General features: G+C 36.3%; 1 protein-coding gene across 3 annotated transcripts in view; it reads right to left on the bottom strand.

Moving 5' to 3' along the window:
• The window catches only part of phkb (phosphorylase kinase, beta), a 66,996-nt gene that overhangs the window by 39,397 nt on the left and 5,838 nt on the right, over window positions 1–21,761 (bottom strand). For all 3 annotated transcript variants that reach the window (XM_079594246.1, XM_079594247.1, XM_079594248.1), the window contains 6 exons: window positions 21,420–21,558; window positions 17,406–17,505; window positions 10,346–10,453; window positions 9,808–9,888; window positions 5,350–5,465; window positions 2,177–2,240 (listed from right to left, as the gene is read on the bottom strand). In XM_079594246.1, the coding sequence (XP_079450372.1) occupies window positions 2,177–2,240; window positions 5,350–5,465; window positions 9,808–9,888; window positions 10,346–10,453; window positions 17,406–17,505; window positions 21,420–21,558 (608 nt within the window). The remainder of the gene's footprint in view (window positions 1–2,176; window positions 2,241–5,349; window positions 5,466–9,807; window positions 9,889–10,345; window positions 10,454–17,405; window positions 17,506–21,419; window positions 21,559–21,761) is intronic.

Consider the following 21,761-nt stretch of genomic DNA (forward strand, 5'->3'; position numbering starts at 1 on the left):
ACACTTTTAAAAATACACACACACACACACACACACACACACACACACACACACACACACACACACGCACGCACATGCACACACACCAGCTCTGCAGTCCACGCTGAGAGTTAGTTATATATATTTATAGCAGTCTTCTTAGTCTTATAGCAGCTTTTTAGTCATCAAAGGCCATCCAATCAGAACAAACCATTTCTTCTCTATTCCTCTCACACCACTCCATTTAAACTGAGAGCAATTACGCTTCTTCTCCGTGCCTAGACCGATTATACAACAAGCACCATTTTGTGGTACATTTAGCTTATTTAGAGAAGCTAACAAAGAAACAAAATGCTCATACGAGCTTCTGAACCAACAATTTATATGCTGAGAGGAATTGTAATGTAAATGACTGTGAAGAGTGTGAGAATGGGAGGCGTGCCAGTGATATGTAGACTCAAGCAGAACATGCCATCATCTACTGAGTGAGATAAGAGCTGACTTTAGCTAAACTTGAACATTTAGCACTAAACAATGTAAATCTAAGTGTGGATGTATGTATATATAGACATATCTGTAACATTTTATTGCACAAAACTATAATTTTCATTGTGTGCAATTTCTTTGACAATATTAAAAATGCTCACTTGAGTTACAAACCCAAAGATGAACAAAAGTTTGCATAGGTTTGTAAAAACATGAGGGTGAATAAATAATGACTGGCTTTTTTATTTTAAATAAAAATTAATGTGGGTGAATTAAAAAAAACAATAACTTATTGGTGTAGTTTTTAGCATGCTGAAATTTGCTATGTGACATTTAGCATTCTAAAGATAGAATGATGTCAGCATGTTAAATATATACTTTTATGAATATATAGTCACCTCTCTAAACGAAGTTGGTAGTTGGGTGACTAGTTGACAAGTTGACCATCCAGCCCATCCTTTAATCTAACCAAGAGAGTTTGTAAAATGGTTTCAAAATGATGGTGCTTTAATTAAAATCAGAAACCTGAGCAATATGTAGCTTAACATATGGTGTTTAAGATCTACCTGCTTTTATCCTGCTCTGACAGCTCCTGTTCCAAAGAAACACATGAAAGCGCCAGCTCTGCAGTCCACGCTGAGAGTTAGTTGAGGAAATGGAGCGTGAGAGCCATCATTAATAACATAACCCATGTGATGACACAGCACGCCTTCCATCCAACTGAGAGACACATGGCAAAGCCAGCCATTTGAGTCCTCCATTAATTCAAAACAACACTGTCTACAGCAGTCACTTCCATAAAGTCATTTCATACCACAACATGTTTCCTGCTAATGACAGAACACAGAGAGCCACATTAGGCAGAAAAAGGCAAACTTGGGAAAAGGTCAAAACACAACAAAACTAAAGTGTCCAAATACCTACACCATATTTCTAAATGGGGTCTGTCCTTCTGTTAAACAACTGAGAAACAACCAAGGTTACCAATGACTTAATAATCCAATCCGAAGGGCCTTCATCTGTGTGTGGATGGGGGTGATGGGGGGGAGATGCACTTTGAGGATGTTTTCACTTTTCCGGTCCATTACCAAATATAATGGATGTGGCCCACTGCCATCTTGATTTTCCCTCAACACCAAAACAAATTAATCCCACTAATGACCACTCCAAAAAGAAAAGAGAACCAAAATCAGATAGAAGGAAGAAGTATTCACCATCCATTAAAGTTGGAAATCTGAAAAAACAGATAGCTCAAATACAATCTGACCCAATAATCTTGATCACTTAGTTTCGATTCTCCCTTTGCTTTGGACACATTTATGCAAGGAACTACATCCCTATGGAGGAGCAGACACGCTTATTATTATAAAGATGAAGAGAGCTGTTAGTACTTTGCGTCCTTCAGCTGTTTTTAACCACTAACATGCTTTTATGGACATTAAACAGTTCCTCAAAAAGCATTCATTATTCCTTTATTAAAGAGGCAGTTCATCAAACAATTTAAATTATGTAATTCTGTAGACTTTATTATAGTTTCAGACTTTTGTAGAAAAAAGATAAGTTTAGACAATCTGCAAAATACCCCCTTTAGTGTTCCACAGAAGACAGACAATTATACAGGTTTCACATGATATTAGGGGAGTAAATGATGACAGAATTTAGATTTTTGTGTGAACTATCCCATTAAACAGCCAAAAGACATCAGCAATACCTGATTTCCAAACAGGTTGAATCCATTGATGGCTTCCAGAGCTGCTTTGGCCAGTCCCAATGAGCTAGAAGAGAATAGATCAGAATCACAGTAACATTAAGCACTTCCGTTTTAAGACAAATGAATATTGCACTTGCTATTTGAGAACTTTTCCCAAACAGAGAACTAAGCTCTCATTAAATACAGTTCTGTTCCAGGTGCCTATTTCCAAAGCAGTTTTCATCCATGAAAGACTCCTTTGAGGTTAAACAAAGCTAATAATTTCTGTCATTTTTGCTTCTTCAGCCACTCACTCTTGTGAAGAATACGATTAGAGTACACGATTAGAGCTAGGGGTGCTGAGCAATAAAAAAAATAAAAAACGCCCAATTGCTCTCTGTGAGGAAAAATCAATAGTGAAAATGCAGAAAACGAGCAAACTGAAAGGCATTGGGGGTAATTCTAAATTGAAAAGAACATGGTAGAATCCAGCTCTGGTCCGTGTGTCCCTCCCCAACCAAACCATCAGCTATGATTACAATCAAGGTTGAGGCATTATTGATTTTCTGCTTGGATAGAAAGCAAATGGGCTCAGTCCCAGATATATTGGTAAAATCTGACAATAGTCGTTTTTCCACCGTCGGGCCAAACTCTTCTCTTTGCTTAACCGTTTCATTCTGTGCCGATCAGGAACAGCCAGTACGGATGTGGTTTCCACTGTGGGGCTGATAACAGCCGCTCTTTGGAATTTAATAGAAATGTGCCAGTCTTTGCCTTGGTAACACAATGGTTTACTGATGATATGAGATGTAAACATTATGTTGAATGATCAGATATTTCTGTTAATTTTATGATTAATTTGTGTTTAGGTCACTCAAATAGCGAAGAGAAACTGGTAGCCAGGAAAACAGACAAGTGACCAATCCTGAGTGTCGGCCTCACTACACGGATTTTACCAGCACGGCTCGTCACGGTTAGAATACCAGGTCGAGAACGGTTTGTAATCGTGCCATGCCGTACCAGGCTTAAGTGGAAACATAACTGGAACTCTTCTTTGTGACTGGGTGAAATGCCCTTTATTTCCATTCTAATTAAATTGAAAGTTTCAGAGATAATTTCAAAAGAAACTTTTAATCAAGCCTCTTGAATGGTCATGAATTACAGCCCTCTGAAGTTCTGTGACTTTCCTCAAAATTTGGCACAGTTTCAATAGAATCTAACAACGTTGCCACTGAAAACAGTAAAGCAACATCTATTTCTTTTGTGCTGGTCCAGAGTACATGATATAAAACACTTATCACACATCTCATTCTGAGCTCCATCCACAACAAATGATTTTGTTAGAAGTACAAACTCATTAATTGCTTGCAAGAAATATTCGTTTCAGTTTGCAATAATTAACATTCACATTTATAATATTCAGAGTGCATGGGAGAGTGTATAGACGTGATGCTCAATAAATGCAACAGTATCAATAGTTTTAGTAACCTTTTTCAGTTTTAGAGAGATAATCATGCATTTATTTGATGAAAAATACAATATTAATACAAATACTAAATAGTAATATTATGAAATATCATGGCAATTTCAAATAACTGTTATTATATTTTAATATATTATAAAATGTAATTTATTCCTGAGATGTCAACACTGAATTTTCAGCATCATTACTCCAGTTCTCCCATGATCCTTTAGTAAATCATTCTAATTTGCTGATTTGATACTCAAGAAACATTTCTTACTGTTATCAATGTTGAAAACTGCTGCTTAATATTTTTTTCAGGATTATTTGATCAATAGAAAGTTCAAAAGAACAGAAATATTTTGTAACATTATAAATGTCTTGACTGCACTAGCCTTTGTATACTTCTAGTTTAATTGTACTGTACTTGTCATAAGTTCAGTTGTTTGAGGTAAAATTGCAAAGCTTTATACTTTTTCTAAATAAGTGAGCAAAAAGCATAACAAAACAAGAAACACATGCTTTTCCCTACTTGACCGACAGCTTTCTAAAATACATAATTTGAAGACTGATGCATCATAAATTGATCGTTATAAAATATTTTAACGATTTTTCATTCAGTTAACAATGCAAAGAGCAAAAGTCAATACTCTAATTGGCCCTCAGTGGGGATGCTGTGACAGCAAGATAAGGAACCAATGATGGAAAGAATCATTATTGAGCCTGGTTATGAAAGAGAGGCAAAGTGATGTGTTGGGAGTCACTGCCGATTGACTTGCTCTTCTATAAAGCATATTGTCTGGGCAAATCCAGTCTATACTGTCTGCAGAGCACTAAGAATCACATCTGCAATGGGAAGATAGGAGGTTCTCTATGTGAGTCCTCTCAGTTAGAGTTCAGACACTCATGGACTCACCCAGAGGAGGCAAAATGAAGTGCCATCTTTACTGGAGGGCCATCGTAGAAATGCTCCAATCTATTACCTCCCCAACATGAACTGAAACTTGCACATCGTTCCAGGTTCTGGGATTCATTAATGCGGCCAGTAAACCAACGTTTGTTTTATTCCATACTGAGCATTAGGAATGCTGCCTTAGTACCCAGTGAACCAATACAGGTTTTAAATAAATTATAATGTGCAGTATGTACAGTTAAGTACCAACTAAAGATTATATTTAGCAGTGTTATTTGCACTTTTCAAGATTAATGTCAACACAGATTGACAGTAAAGTGACAGTAAATACTTTTAAATATAGTTATAAAAGGTTACATTTCAAATAAAAGCATTTCTTTTACTGTTTACAACATTGATAATGAAAGGAAATATTTCTTGAGCACCAAATCCAAATGATTTCTGACACTGAAGACAGGAGTAATGATTGCTGAAAATTCAACTTTGCCGTCACAGGAATTACATTTTAAAATAAAACAGTTACTTTAAATGTTAATACTATTTCACTATATTACTGTTTTTCTGTATTTTTTTAAACAAATAAATGCAGCCTTGTTGAGCACAAGAGACTAAAATAATCTTACAGACCCTGATGTGATAAGTAGTGTAGTTGAATATCCAATATTGACCAATAGTGATAAAATACAAGAAGTGTAATATCGTCCGATAACTAATGTTGTACCAATGTATAGTGAATCCTTACCTGCAATTTATCTTAAAGCAGTTTAATTTAATGACAAAGTTATTCAATGGAAACAGAAAGGGAGTAAAAAAACTCACCTGGAGTGCAGCTCTGTGCTTCCATTGTTATATTTGTTTCCTCTTTCCCACATGCCAAAGTCTGGCACACGATACGCCCTCTCCACACAAAACACCAGATTCTGGATGAACGATACCTACAAATGCAAACATGTCAGAGAAATGTGTCACATCAAGATCTCCATCGATTTTTCCTTGCCATTCCAGACATCAGCACACATCAACAAAAGTAGATTTGCTTTGAGAAGTAAGCCTGCTCCCAGAGCTTTTCTAGGACAAGTTTTTTTTTTCTCTCAATACATCAGCATACCTTCATGTTACCACCATCTAATATTCTGATTATACACAGATTTAATTTGAATAATGATCCACTGAATAGAGCAGCTAAAGTAATCCATCACTTCCATGGGTGGCATTGATAATGTCATAAGCCCCTCAACACTTCCTATCCCCATTGTGGAATGAGGCCATAGGAAAACAAAATGAGAGAAAGAATGATGTCTTTACGGTACATAAATGAGGAAATGCTCAAACACCCGGGGAGGCTGGGCTGACAGCGCTTTTAATTTAACATGAAGAAAACTGAGGGTCCCTAAAGCACGTTAAAATGGGGCACTGAGGAAGGTAGGCGAAAGGCAAAATGCAGAGGGGAAAAAGGAGGAGAGAGGGATGACTTGAGCACTTTTATTTTGGGCCTGGACTAAAATGATTAATGTGATGAGCTTTATGGTATCTTAATAAATACCGCTGGCCTGGGGAGGCACTATTTTCTCTCTTCTTCTTCCTTCTCTCAGCCGCAGAGAGCGAGGGTAGAGCAAGAGTGTAACTTTTCTGAGAAACAAGGTGGATCAGTCATGGTCGTTTGAGTTTTTGAGTCAATCACAGTAAATATTGAAGCAGCCCTTGGTCTGCATGTCAGTGACAATCTTTCTAATAACAGATTTAAACAATGACATTTCTTATTCACTCATATGCCAAATATACATTCTGAGTTTTGTAAGAGGTTTAAGTTTTAAAAGACATACACACAAACTGCTCCTAAATGGAAATTTAATAGCTGGCATTAGCCGTTTAAACATCAAATGACTTAAAGGACAAGTTCGGTATTTTACACTTAAAGCCCTGTTTTCAGATCGTTTGAAATAGAACGGTTAAGATTGAAATTTGGACACATGCTGCTGGCCCGAGAATTTTCGGTTTCTGTGGTAGCACCCCATTTTCATTACATTTTTTTCATTACACAAATTTTTGTTGTTTTTGTATTTGTGAAAATCAAACATTCAGACAAAGTTTATCAAGAATCTACAAACCAACATGTAGCAAGTCTTGAGAACTTAGCCTAATTCTAACTGGTATATATGTATTTGATTAAATCAGTATGGTTTACTTTCATGTTTTTTTTGCTATAAGATTTTTGCTATTTCCACAAATTAGGGTTCATCTGTATTTAGAATCTGTGTCTACCATGGTAACGATTGAAAAAATTGCAATAAATTATATAAAAAAAAGTTTATACTATTAATATCATGAATTCCCTTACAACCAGTCAACCCAAATCTAACTACTAAGCCAAACCAGAACTAGGGCCCACTGATGAGTCAAAGCTTACATTATATAAGAAAAAAGCTCTGCCAAAGATGAGTAGGAAAAATATTACACTGGCAATTTCTCCCCGATTTGTTCTGCTGTTCATTAATAATGGAATGTAATGGGCTGCTGATTTCAAGACTGTGTTTTTTTAATTGCATTACATACCCGAGTAGGCACTGTTTAGAGACGTCAATTAGGACTCTTTTGCAAATAGAAAAATAAAAGCTACTGTGACAATTTGTTAAGGTTAGGGTGGAAGGCTCAGCTAAAAAGGTGATAATGCCTGTCATTTACACAAAATAGTCATACACTGTAATTGCTTAAAAACAAAACATTTAAGAGAAACACTATTTCTGAAGATAAGGACAATGTGGCTGAATAAATAAACATTGCAGTTATTCAACATACATTGTTTTGTCAGCAGCAAAGTGTTAAAGGAACACTCCACTTTTTTTGGAAATAGGCAAATTTTCCAAGTCCCCTAGAGTTGAACAGTTGAGTTTTACCGTTTTCGAATCCATTCAGCCGATCTCCGGGTCTGGCGGTAGCACTTTTAGCATAGCTTAGCATAGATCATTGAATCTGATTAGACCGTTAGCATCTCTCTCAAAAAAATGACCAAAGAGTTTAGATATTTTTCCTATTTAAAACTTGACTCTTCTGTAGTTACATTGTGTACTAAGACCGACAGAAAATTAAAAGTTGCGATTTTCTAGGCCAATGTGACTAGGAACTATACTCTCATTCCTGCGTAATAATCAAGGAATTGTGCTGCCGTACCAGCAGGCGCAATGATATTACCCAGCGCCTGAAAATAGTCCCCAGCTCTGTAACTTCCAACGTGACCGGCACTAAGTTTGTATTATCACTGCACCTGCTGGTACGGCAGCACAGTTCCTTAATTATTGGAGTTGGAAAATGAGCCTATTTCCGAAAAAAGTGGAGTGTTCCTTTAAGTAAATGCCTCTGTGCGCGGACAGCAGGAATAAAAGATGCTATTAATGAAGTCCGCACAGCCCAAAATAAAAGAGAGAGATTACACAACTATTACAGCAACCACAAACACACTTCAATGTCTCCTCTGGTGTGTGAGTCCAGGGGTCAGGGGTGAGTGCTGGCAGGATTTGAAGAGGCCTTTTAAAAGATGGTTTCATATTTGTGCTACAGTGTTTTCCAAACAGAGTGCTTGAGCAGTTGCATAAGTGATCTCTCGGCTTGGTAAAATGCAGGAATTGGCATTTTTGCACTTTGCCCTTAACCATTTCAACTCAACTTAGCTTTCTTGCTACAGTAATGTTTCTTACAGAAAAATTGCTCAATGTAGTTATGGGCAAAAATGCCCTAAGAGCAAGTCCTCAGACAGGCAGAGAGAGGATCCAGTGGTCTGGGACAAGATTTCGGGTGTAAAATATTTCACTGCCTAATCTACAGCTAGCATCATGGAAGAAACTGACAGTCCCATTGAGGTTTAAAAACCTCCCCCAATCCTTTAATTCTTACCTACATTACTTACTATGGATGGACAGAAAGTATTGTGACAGTACCATCGTAATGGTAATACCCTAGTAAACTTTTAGAAAGTTAAATATTACGAAACACGAAATTTCAGATCGCATGGATTCCTATTGAAATGACTGGATTTTCTCTGAAAATTGTCTGAACAGCTGTAAATGTGAAAGTCCCTTAAGGCAGGTTTATTTGTAAAACTGCTTTGTAACGATACATTATGTATTGTAAAGAGTGCTATGCAAATAAATTGAACTGAATCAAACTAAAAAATAGCTGCAAGCAGCAATTATCGGGGCCAAACACAAAGAACACGGCAAGTCATGCCAACATGGCTGGGAGCATCAGACCAACTGCAACAATGAGCAAGTAAAGACATATTAAGATGATTTTAGGCAAAATGGCTGAAAAATTAAAAACAATCACTAGCAATGTGATTTAATGATTTATCACCTTTTTTTTATTAAAAAAATAGGTGGCGCTGTGACCAAATTGATGTGGTGTGGTCAGAGTGAGGTGATAATGACACACAATTGGGTGTTGTTCGATTCGGCCTGCTGCACCAAATCTAACGAGACCAGCTTTTAGATTTTTGGCCAAACCGTTTAGATGTTATAAGCAAAAATGGCCATCTTTCGCATCTCCTGAACACTAGGGTGGTAGGTAGCCTCAGGTCATGGTTGTCATAACACACACCAAGTTTGGTCAGAATACACTAAACCGTTGCAGAGAAATAGCCTCACGTTCATTTTGGCGGTACTTTGTCGAATTCGTTTGCACGTTATTCAAGAATGGCTTAACAAATCGACTTGAATTCCATAATGTTTCGTCAGCATGGTCTGAATATGATCTGGTTACATTTTTGTGAAAATCAGAGCAACTGCCTAGGAGGAGTTAGAAAAAGTTGTTTCAAATTGGCGGAAAATGTTTCATTAAAGAAAATGACGTTATGCAATCGAATCGTGTTCAGCCAAGGAATCAGAAGAAAAGTTCATATTTTTTCTAGCCCTTGCAAAAAAATGAATACCCATTTGGACAGTAGTGACACTATAGCAAATTTAGTCTATCCCAATCTCTCTAGTGACATTTCAGTCTGTCCTCTATCTGTGTGCCAACTTTCACAACTTTTTACCATACAGTTCTATGGGCTGCAAAGACTCAAGAGTGGAAGTGGAAGTGGAGGAAGAGGAAGAGGAAGAGGAAGAGGAAGAGGAAGAGGAAGAGGAAGAGGAAGAGGAAGAGGAAGAAGAAGAAGAAGAAGAAGAAGAAGAAGAAGAAGAAGAAGAAGATACAGATACAATCCTTCGGTGCTTTGCCCCTAATGATATGAATTGAACTGGTATGGGTACTTTTTTAAGTGTAGTTCATGCAGTCAAGTCATACCTCATCTGTATTGTAGATTATTTGAAGGCCAGAACAAATCATTTCGACCAGGTACAATAGAAACAGAGACACAGCATCAATCTGTTTGAAATGAAAAGGAAAGAAATATTAAAAAATAGTTATGGTTACAGCAGTTTTATAATCAATGTATTCTTTTTATATGAATGTAAATGGTAATGGTGAGCAAAAGGAGAAACCTTTTACTGAAAACTCAAGCTTTTATTACTTGTCCCGACAAAACTAAATTTAGATTAATCAAAAAGGTTGAATTAAGTTTATGGGCTGTTGACCAATGATACATGCACAGTAAACATGCAGTGATAAAGAATGAGACGACACAATCTATGTTATATCATTAAATACTGAAAGAGCAGGTTAAAAGAGCTCTTTCCAAAACTTTCAATAATATCATTAGATATGATACTTATAATTGTGTTTTAATTATATTTTAAATGCAGAATTGGGAGTGACAATATCATGCTAATAGCAAACAACTCTTTATAGCAATTGATATGAATACTGTGTGTGTGTAAATAACCTGTAGATGGCTGTACTCTGCATACTGGTAAACCTCATCTCCTGTGTGCACGTTAAATATTGAGTGCGGGCACGTGGATGGGCTCGGGTCCTGCTTAAATTTCTCCACCTGTGAGAATATTAGAGGAAGAGATAGAGAACAGACAAAGGGAAAAGGGGGAAAGAATGAGAGTAAGTCCATGAAAGATACGAACAATGTATTGGCTGTTTCATAATTCATCAAATGCTTACTAAGGTTAGTGAGTGAGAAAATAAAAGAGAGAGTGTATTGGTATTTCTGGAGGTCAAGGTACAATTGTAACACACTCTATAAAAACACCCTATTATCACATCTAAAGCCCTGTGCTGTAATATTGCATTATATTGGTAAATGCACATCCCATTTTTAAACAGAAAATTACAATTAAGATGGTGTAGGTGTTTGGGAACAACTTTGAATGCATGCATGCATCTCTCCACAAGAAAGATGTAGCGCTCCCAGATGTCTGCTTGGCTTGAAATAGATGCTAAGAAGCTGCCGGAGCACAGTTCTGCTCATTCGGGATGCGTATCTACATCTATTTCTCAAGCTTTTTGTTATACAACTCTGCTGGACACATAATCTGCCATCAATGAGACTTTAACAGCAAAAACATACTTTAAAATGATTTTTAAAAAATTTGCATACAAGCTGATGTCTGAAGTGTGGTAATGCAAATTTGGGAACATTGTGATAAATGTCAGGTATTAAAATTCAGAAGGAATTGTTGTGAAAGAATACATCAATTTGAGGGTACTTCTGAAGTCATTGGTTTGGATGGGTTTAAAAACATTACATGACATGACAGCATAATAAAATGTATTGTATATATCACAAAAAGTGAAGGAAGTAACATATTGAATAGAAGTGTGAAAGGACTTTGCAATATTTTTTTTTATTTTTTTCAATTGATTAAACATTTTTATGGTCTGGCTTTTCTTTTTAGTATACCAGTCAAAAAATCTAAAGGACAAATAAACAACATGTTTTTCTACATTCACTCTATAATAAAATCATATGGTCATTGGATTATTCTCTGATCAGGCAGAAGACAATGTGTAGTTCATGACTGCATGCATTAGCATATATACACAACATATATATTTAAAAACAGAATAATTTAATTTCTGATGATGTAAAATTGTACATTCATTTTTAAGAAGCTTGGCCAAATCAAAAAAGATAGAATCACTGCGCTCAACCTTTTTTTGGGTCTTAGATACGTAAAAATATCAATGCTTTCAAACAGAAAAACAAAAGATCCGCACTCGCTTGTCTTCCTTTATAAATTATTTAAAAAAATGTATTATGCAACAAAACACATCTGGATTATTCAAACGTTTCTGCAATAGGCCTTTGTCAGTGAATCATACAATACGTTCTCCAGAAATCTTTAAAAGAGTGTGAGCACAATGATCACCAGGTGGGGACTTCTTCACAGGTGTTTCCCATTGCAAGCGTTTCCAAACTTAATCACCAGACAACAATCAAATGAGTCCAAACGGCCAAGTCCACGTCAGAAAAACACCCCAAAAAAGACCCAAAATAAAAATACCCCAAAAGCATATGCAAAATAAACAACATGGATCAATATATCAACGAATCCACAAAATATTCAACACATATATAATTCCTTTACAACATAACATGCACAAATGTTGGAAAAACGTTAAATCCAAAACGATTATAAAAAATATAAAAAATGGGAGACGATCCCATGCACCAGGCCAAAAGTCATTTATAAATCCATATCATCATCCATTTTCACAAAACAAAAATCATTTCAATATTGATGTGACATAAGAAAAAAATTATATCCAACACATACCAACACATCAAATCTGTTAAAAGAAAACAAGACGCTTGGCCAAACAAGACGCTATGGCACATGCTGCCGATATTGATATTTATTGCTCTAACATTTGCTTATTAAATGCCAGACTGTTATTGACAAGAAGACATAACATACCAGATGAAATTAAAGGCGATCGTACACTGAATAGTACACTGAACAGATGCAAGTCCTAGACTCAAATAAATAAGAAGATTATGCAGACGATAGGTAAGACTTCTGCTCTGACTCACCACAGAAAACCAATCCGCTACCCAGCAGATGTGACTGCCGCAGGGTTTTTTCCCCAAGATGTCAAGAATCAGGTCGCAATATATATATATATATATAAGCATGATTATTTAATGCGCACAAAAATGACGCATAAGCCGCAAAATAACAAATAAAAAAGCAGAAAGCATGGTGGATTTTCATTATAAATTATTACATTGATTATTTCCACAGAGATACATTAAGTGTAAAAAAAAAAATCAAAGATTGATATGATATTGATATATTAATTGGTATATACAGATATAATCAACAGCCACTGTATATATATATATTAATGATTTTGAATTGTGATATAAATACAGCATTTTCAAAAATTGTATCTGCTATATCTGTATAGTATTTTATTTGTAATATTTAGTCCATTGAATAAATGTACACAAAACATACACATTAAATAACCATATCAGCTGACCGCTAGATGTGACACTGGACCATCATGTCAACATATTTTCACACACTGACTGTACCCCATAAATCTAACACAGCCTCAAGGATTTTCTCAAATCTTCCACAAATGCATTAGCAGAATATCATCTTTTCTCAAATCCAGGAGACACAGTGGGATTCTCTTTTCTAACTCCAAATGTCAGCAGGTACAATATAACAAACAACATCCCGATTACGGATACAAAAAAAAAAGTGAATACACGTTGCACAGAAGCCAGTGATTCAGTGATTCTATAAACCACAGATTCTTGAGATGAACCACATGAAAAAAGCCACCTCTAGCAGTTCTCTATCCGGCATTCACACATTATAACCCTACAGTTACGGAAGGGACACTTCACCCGTCAATACAGCCGAAAACTGGGCCGACCTTTCCCACTGACCGCATCACACACGGGCCCCCACAGCATATTTTAAGTGATATAAATAAGTGGCCCATTTTTTATTTCTCCCTTCTCCTCTCTTGTCAGGTCATGAGAGGCATTCTCCTGTCCCAGATACACACAATGATTTCTTTTTCACACCAGTTACACAGCTGTATAACAGGCCAAACACAGCTGTAAGATTCAGCCCAACAGAAAACCCTCGCTTAAGGGTCCAAATCCACGAAAGCAAACATGGATAGAGGCAGAAGAGTGATAAAGACACCTGTGAGACAAGGGATGGCATTTGAAACATCTGTTAGTCATCACTGCCTGTAAAATTAAACCAATAAAAACTGAAAGCACAACCGGGCAGTGAGTAACCTTCAGTTGCTACAGGAACATCTATTATTCTATGACACACTACTTGGCAAAACAGAGACTCTATTTAAGTGATTTATTATGTGTGACTTTGGATTGACCTTTATTAAACTCATCAAAACTGGAAGCACAGTCTGCTTTGTGAGAGACATCTAGAGCAGTTTAACATTGGAAAGGAGAAAACATGCACGTCTTAACTACAATTCCAGCATTCGTGCTTTGTTGCTGCTTTTCATCTGTTTGTGACTTCTTTTGTTTTTACAGTGTGATATCAGCAGCATGCCACAGTAAACACGTCTGTTGAATATACCTGGGGAACAGATTATATGAACGGTTGCAGCGCATTGTGAGTTTATTAAAAAACCCAATGTACTTTGTGAATGCTATAGACAGATGTTAATGAGCAGTGCACTCTGTAATTAACTGCATAAACGAGGCATTATAATTAAGACACAGAAAAGCTTTCTTGCAAATCAGGTCTTGGGGGTCAGGAATAAATGAAATGGAACAATTTCACAAGCACAAGAGAGGCATAATTGCTCAGGTCTACGCCGGGAGAGAACAGTTGCTTTAGAGCAATGGCCAACTGTAAAAACAGCATTAACATGAGCTCTTTTTGCATGGGAAATGAGACTCTTACTGTTAAAAACAGCCTCTCAACCAACAGCGCATCACCAACAAAAAGTTAGTGTACCTAAAGTTTGTTACCAAAAAGTGGTAAAAAAAGGTGTCACGTACCACGTCTCATAAAATACTACTACTATTACTGTTTTCTATTTTAATTAGGGCTGTCAAAAGATGAATCACGATTAATCGGATTCAAAATAAAAGTTTGTGTTTACATAATATATGTGTGTGTGGACTGTGTATAATTATTATGTATATATAAATACACACACATTCATGTATATATTTAAGAAATATTTGCATTTATATACTGTATATACATTTATATTATATATAAATATTTAAAAAAAATCTTAAATATATACATGCTTGTGTGTATATTTATATATACATAATAATTATACACAGTACACACACACATATTATGTAAACACAAACTTTTATTTTGAATGCGATTAATCGCGATTCATCTTTTGACAGCCCTAATATATATATATATGTGATCCTGGACCACAAAACCAGTCACATGTGTCAATTTTTATAAATTGAGATTTATACATCATCTGAAAGCTGAATAAATAAGATTTCCATTGATGTATGGTTTGTTAGGACAATATTTAACCGAGATATAACTATTTGAAAATCTGGAATCTGAGGGTGCAAAAAAATCGAAACATTGAGAAAATTGCCTTTAAAGTTGTCAATGTATGTTCGCGATTCTGCTGCATTCACTCACAAAAATAAATGTTTTTTATTTTTACGGTAGGAAATGTACAAAATTTATTCATGGGACATGATCTTTACTTAATATCCTAATGATTTTTGGCATAAAAGAAAAATCGATAATTTTGACCCATACAATGTATTGTTGGCTATTTTGTGATTAAGGGTCACATATTTAAAAATGTAAAAATATATGTGAAAAAGACATTATTAATTTTTTCTGTATTCTTTGATGAATATAGTTTATCAAAGAATACAGCATAATACAAATCTTTTGTAACATTATAAAATACTTTACTGTCACTTTTGATCAATTTAATGCGTCCCTGTTGAAAGTATTAATTTCTTTAAAAAAAATGTATACTGTATATTACTGACCCCAAACCTTTGAATATTAGTATACCCCATTGCCATGGTTATAATGTTAATGTATTCAACTTTATTGTGAAGTGTACTCTCCCAGTTTCTATATGCATTACCAGGGGCATCGCTAGGCCCTTTTTTACTGGGGCATGAGAGACAGTAAAATACCACTGTGCCCCAGTAAAATATTGCTGTTAAATCTATGCCTGATGGTTGAGATTTCCATATACCAACCGGAGAATCATTATCCCTAATAATATTACAGAAGTCATGTCTTGTTTGTGTTCAATGAGCTGTTTGGAATCAGAACTGGCATAATCACCATTGATCTAATCAGTCAAATGGGTTTGCAAAAAATGTTATTCATTCAAACATTCACTCCTGCACTGGTTTCTGACACCGTAACAGAATCATTTATAAGACAGAAAACAAAACTAGTGCTGGATGAGGTCATATTTAAATAAAGTATGAAACAATACTAGCAAATGTCTTCCATCGTCAGCAACTGTGTCATGCTGCTTGTGAACAAACTCTGAACAGCAATTTATAAAGACAATTTATATCCATATCCATAACAGTATCATAAAAGTGTATCAAAATATGGGTACAGTTTTTGATGGGGGGCCATTTGCGTTTAGCTGGTGGTAAAAACAGTACCAGCTGGACCAAAACAGGAAACCCAACAACTCTGCAAATGGCCACAGTCGCTCTAGGCAGCTCGCCATGGGAACGTTGTCAAAACCCTGATTGCAGCAACATCCAACAGTTAAAACCACAGAAAAGTCCAACTGGCAGCCACTCAAATGCAACCCAGAGAAAACCCTTAAATCATACCCAAATGCCATCCACACTGTGGAGTGAGTTCACACATCTGTAGTCAAAATCAACTCTTTATTGAGGTGTGTCAGAGAGGGATAGACAGGGGGAATTAGTAAAACAAGACAAGGTTAGCTATTTTATTTCCAGCTTTAAAGAAGACTTAAAGGGATCCGAAATTTTTAATTATATGATCAATTACTGACCCTCAAGCCATTCCAAACCCATAAGACTTTTATTCATCTTCAAAACACAAATTAAGATGTTTTTAAAGAAACTTGAGAGAGATTTCAGTCCCTCCATTCAAAGTCCATTCCAATAAAATTGACACTTCAAAAAGTAACAAAAAAAAACATAATCCATCTGAGTGGTCGAGCAGTTTAATCCAAGTCTTCTGAAGAGATATGATCGCTTTATGTAATTAACAGTTTTCATTTGTTCTTTTATAAACATTGTTTAACGCACATACATTTAGCACATCGAACGCACCTGCTTGACGCACAAGCAGCAAGTACAGTTAAGCTTCCACGTACAATATTTGACCTGCTCTATGTATGTGCTTTAAAAAAAAAAATGGTTGTGTGGACATTAAATTGAGAAAATCTTTTTAATAAAATATCTCATGTTTGATTAGAAATGTTAATTTGAGTTTTGAAGGTGAACGAAAGTCTGGAACAACAATTTATTTTCAATTCTGGGTGAACTAATCTAATATAAATATTATTTCAAGCGAATATAAAAGTACAGTGCTAAATAAAACCATTATTTTATGGTGGAGCCACTTAAAATATTGGCATTGCAAGTAAAAATCTGAACTCCTGGACTGACTGGGCAACAGAAAAAAATCCTTACCGTTTTCTTTGAAAGTGAATCTGTGGTATTGTGTGAATATACATATGGAAATTCATGGCAAGGTCAGTCAAATCGACCAATGTGAACAAGTGTTAAATATAGGCTATGCAATCTTGCCACACTTCACAAGATCTGCAGGCTGCTGCATGAGGTTACGGCACTAACCTTACAAGAACAGTACCAAAAATGATCAACAGAACTGTAAAGTTGTCTAAAAGTATGAAACTGTTCACCAGGGGGGAATAAAGCGATCTTCAGCAGGCTATTGAGTTTTCAAAAAGGCAGAATTGATGAGTGACACTGACATGCATGCAGCTCTGTCCTATGGTGTGACGCTGTGACCCACCTTATCAGACTGCCGCATGTAGCAGTACATAATCCCCCGCATGCACTTGATGGCAGAGTGCTCCAGTTCATGAGTGCGGCCCATGTCATCGTCGATTCGCCTGCGCAAGAAACATTCTGCATGAGTTCCTGTAAAGCACTTTATTATGTTGAACGTGTCAAATAGTGAGAATCTGCAGCATGTCAGCACCATGTACTACAGCAAGGCAAAGTGTTCAAACTATCACAGTAATAAAAAAGGCAAACATGCAAATGAGACAAACCTTCAACACATATCAAGCGCACACATGCACACCACCCACATATACTCCTACAGAGATAAATAGAGAGTAAGTAATGGGTTCAGGCCTTGCTGTCAGATTGGAATCATCTTAATTAAACTCCTCTGACAATGCTAATATGCAGAGGTGAAGACTGATGACTACGTCTCTCTCTGATATACGCCTGCTCTCTATTTTTATCCCCGTTTTCGTCCTAGAGGAACAACCCTCACCAGGAGGAGTGAGAAGGAAAAGAAACACTTCATCTTAGGAGTTCAACGGAAAGTCTCGGTCTTGGGTGCCCTCCTATAAATCTTGTAACCTTGACCTGGGCCCCGAGAGTGCTGGTGACCTCCTTTAAAAAGAGGGAAGGTATGTGTGTGTGTGTGTGTGTGTGTGTGTGTGTGTGTGTGTGTGTGTGTGTGTGTGTGTGTGTGTGTGTGTGTGTGTGTGTGTGTGCTTGTTATGCTATATGATTAAAATATCTGCCCTTTATTTCATTGCCACTGAATATTCAGCCCTGTTTACACCTGGTATTAAGATGCATTTTTGGTCGAAGAACACAAGGGAGACAACCCGTTTACACCTGGTGTTTTAATTCATCTCCTTTGTCCCCTTCTGTCCAGATTTCTTCGAGGGGAGGGTCTAAAGGCGGGTAAATGTATGGGCTTTTCAGATCTTTTGATCTAATGGACAAAATAAGCTTGCGCAATTTACATATTAACGAGAAATGAGATGACGGAAAAACATACAGAGAACTGCAGCTTTCATTTCTGCTCTGATAGCCTCAAGACCACACTGAACATTGTGCATGGTGCGTTTTCATCTTTAAACCGAACTTAGGGCTTCAGGCGATAAAGTTTAATTCCAGTCTGGCTTGCGAGCTACCCATAATGTTTACGCATTAGGTCAGTAGGCGGAGAGTATGCGGTCTTTTGTGGGTGTTCGAACACATTCACATTCGACCCCGTCTACACGAATCGTCCACTTGGGATTGACAAAAATGCTTCTTAATACCAGAGGTGTAAAGTCCAGGGGTCAGAAAGTAAAAGTCCTGCCATATGTTTATTCCACCCATGAACTCAGGCAGCTAATTTCAATAATTAGTTCTATATCTCCTGGCTGAAAACTGTGCTAATTAGCAAATCCAGGTGATTGGAACAAAACACTGAGGAGGACTTTAACTTTCTGAACCTGGACTTTACACCTCTGCTTAATACCAGGTGTAAATATGGCCATAGAAATATTACAATGAAATTTAGTTGAAATATAAATAGTGGACATAATATAGCTAAAGTGTCTAAAAATGTTCATATTTCAAGTGTTTTTTTGTTTTGTTTTTCAAACTTAAAATCACAGAAATTGAATTTGTTTGCTATCTTAAATCAATTCAGGGATTGAGTTGGAATTTTTTTAAAAAGGCACTCTCAATTCAAATGTTAAAGGGATAGTTCTCCCAAAAAAATCTGTCAGTAATTACTCACCCTCATGTTGTTCCAACCCCGTAAGACTTTCGTTCATCTTCGGAACACAAATTAAGATATTTTTGATTAAATCTGAGAGCTGTCTCACTCCTTCATAGGCTTCTATGGGGTCTAAACTTGCCGGCCCAGAAAGTTATTAAAGACAAAGTTTAAAATAGACCAAGTGACTACAGTGGCTCAACCAAAAGTTAATCAGGCGACGATAATACCTTTTGTGCGCAAAAAAACACACACAAATAACGACTTTATTCAACTATTACTTTTCTTCTGTGTGGGTCTCTGATGTGAGTTCACGTAGTGTAAACAGCGCAGCGATTCTGGGTTGTACGTCAGAACGTAGGCTCACTAGGCCGATCCCATAGAAGCCTATGGAGGAGTGATCCAGCTCTCAGATTGAATCAAAAATATCTTAATTTGTGTTCCGAAGATGAACGAAAGTCTTACGGGGTTGGAACAACATGAGGGTGAGTAATTACTGACAGAATTTTTTGGGTAAACTAACCCTTTAATTATTACTATGAATGAACAACCATAGCAGTTAGAGACCTCCCACATGAACAAAAACTAATTTTCTTGTGTTTTTCTTTGTCCTTGTCACAATATGCTTTATTCAAAGTATTGTATTTTGTGTTCAACAGAAAAAAGTAATAGAGGTTTGGAACGACATGAGACTGAATAAATGATGACAGATCATAAATTTAAATGAAAGAAGGGAAGACAAAACAAGGGAAATACTACCCCACTTGGGAGAAAGGAATTTTTTAGGAAGGAAAATGATTCAGAACACAAATCCAAATCACTGGACTAGCTAGAAACAAACAAACAAAGAAAAATGTTCTTCAACATCCCAGTTAAAGACCGAGCAGGGTGGGTGTTTGGTCAGAATGTCTTGGATTCAAAGTGACTTTAGACAATCCCCCAAGAGGAACCTGAGGTTTAGCTTTAATATCTTGTTCAAGGGCATAAAGGTGATAGTTTGCGAATTCCCCCTTGCAGAGTTTGAACCTATAACCTTTAAGCTATCCAGTATCCAGTACATCCCTGGACATTAAGTTCAATCTAATTCTGTCTTAACAGAGCTTTGAAAACTGCAGTGTAGAAGCAGTTGTCCATTAATATGAACACTGGAATGTGCAGGTGGATCAACTTGGACCTGATCAGTGGGAACACACACTTAACTCAGTGTGATTAAAGCTGCCACTAATTTGTCAAATGTGAGTATACACTTACAACACCACCCTTTAAAATATGTTTTTGAAAGAAGTCTCTTATTCTCACCAAGGCTGCATTTATTTGATTAAAAAAAAAGTGTTTTTGCTTGTCATTTGTTTTTGTTTTTCCTTGTCAAAATCATGTTCAATGCTGAACAAAAGTATGAATTTCTTTAATAAAAAACCCTTACTGACCACAAATATTTGAATGTTAGTGTAAGAAAACTGATTTTTTTTTTCTATGATAATGACAGTAATTTTCCCCGTTTCATACAGAGAGGCATATTCCGGCAAGTTCTACCACAATACTGCTTATTCAGGCCAAATCATAGCTATAAGGCCTGTTCACACCAAGAGTGAATCAACAAACCAGTATGAAAAAAAAAACAGATTACAATACAGATTGTCCTGCTCACTAAAATAGCTCATTAACAGATATTCTTTAAGATTGTGTAACAGCTTGTTCAGCCTTTTGTCCCTGGCTGTTAAACTCATCTTTGTCTGCTTAGACGCCACAGATGGTATACACGCCACTGCATACCAACATTTTTTTTTTTTTATGTAGAACATACAATAAGATATTTTGAAAAAGGTTTGTGACCAAACAGTTGACTTTCATTGTATAACAACTTGAGGATGAGTAAATGATGACAGAATTTAATTATTTTTGGGTGAACTATCCCTTTAATAATATATATATATATATATCATGTATAGCACTACATGTATCATGCACTACATATGTCACACTTGTGGACCAGATAATTTTTTTATGTCCTGATAGGTAAAACAATAGAATTCAAAAGGGTGTACTTTCTTTTTCACATGACTGTATACATTTTTTATATAATAGCACTTTGAACAACAGCCAGCACATTAATAATGGATTTATGGTCTTTGATTCATGAGTGGCGAGTAAGGCATGGTGGTAAATGGGAGCACTAGAAAAGAGCCAGTCTCTTCAACAAATTATTTTACATTTTCCAATTGAAACATATTTTAAGATCAACGTAGATCAATGTGATCACACATTTTACCAAAAGGTATTTCAATATCTGACCTGTATGCCAACGCCAGTGCCCAGACACTGGCAGCGCAGTAGAGGGAGTCTCTGACTTTAGCATCCTTACAGGTGGAACAGGTCTTCACAGGAAACAGACCAGTGGTAGGGCTCTGATAATTCAGAATGGTGCTCTTCACTAGAAGAAATGATAGAAGGACAAAGAGAAAAACAGATATAGTCTTATGGTGTTACTATCAACAGTCTTCACAAACACCTACTGTACCTTCCAAGCCTGTTTACGCAGCTTTCATGAACACCAACTTTTATTCCTGTTTTCTGACATAAAATACCACTGCATGTATAATTAATAAAGCTAAATAAAAATTGCTGCATATTACT

The sequence above is a fragment of the Phoxinus phoxinus genome, assembly GCF_949152265.1.
Source record: "Phoxinus phoxinus genome assembly, chromosome: 2".
NCBI classification, from domain to species: domain Eukaryota; kingdom Metazoa; phylum Chordata; class Actinopteri; order Cypriniformes; family Leuciscidae; genus Phoxinus; species Phoxinus phoxinus.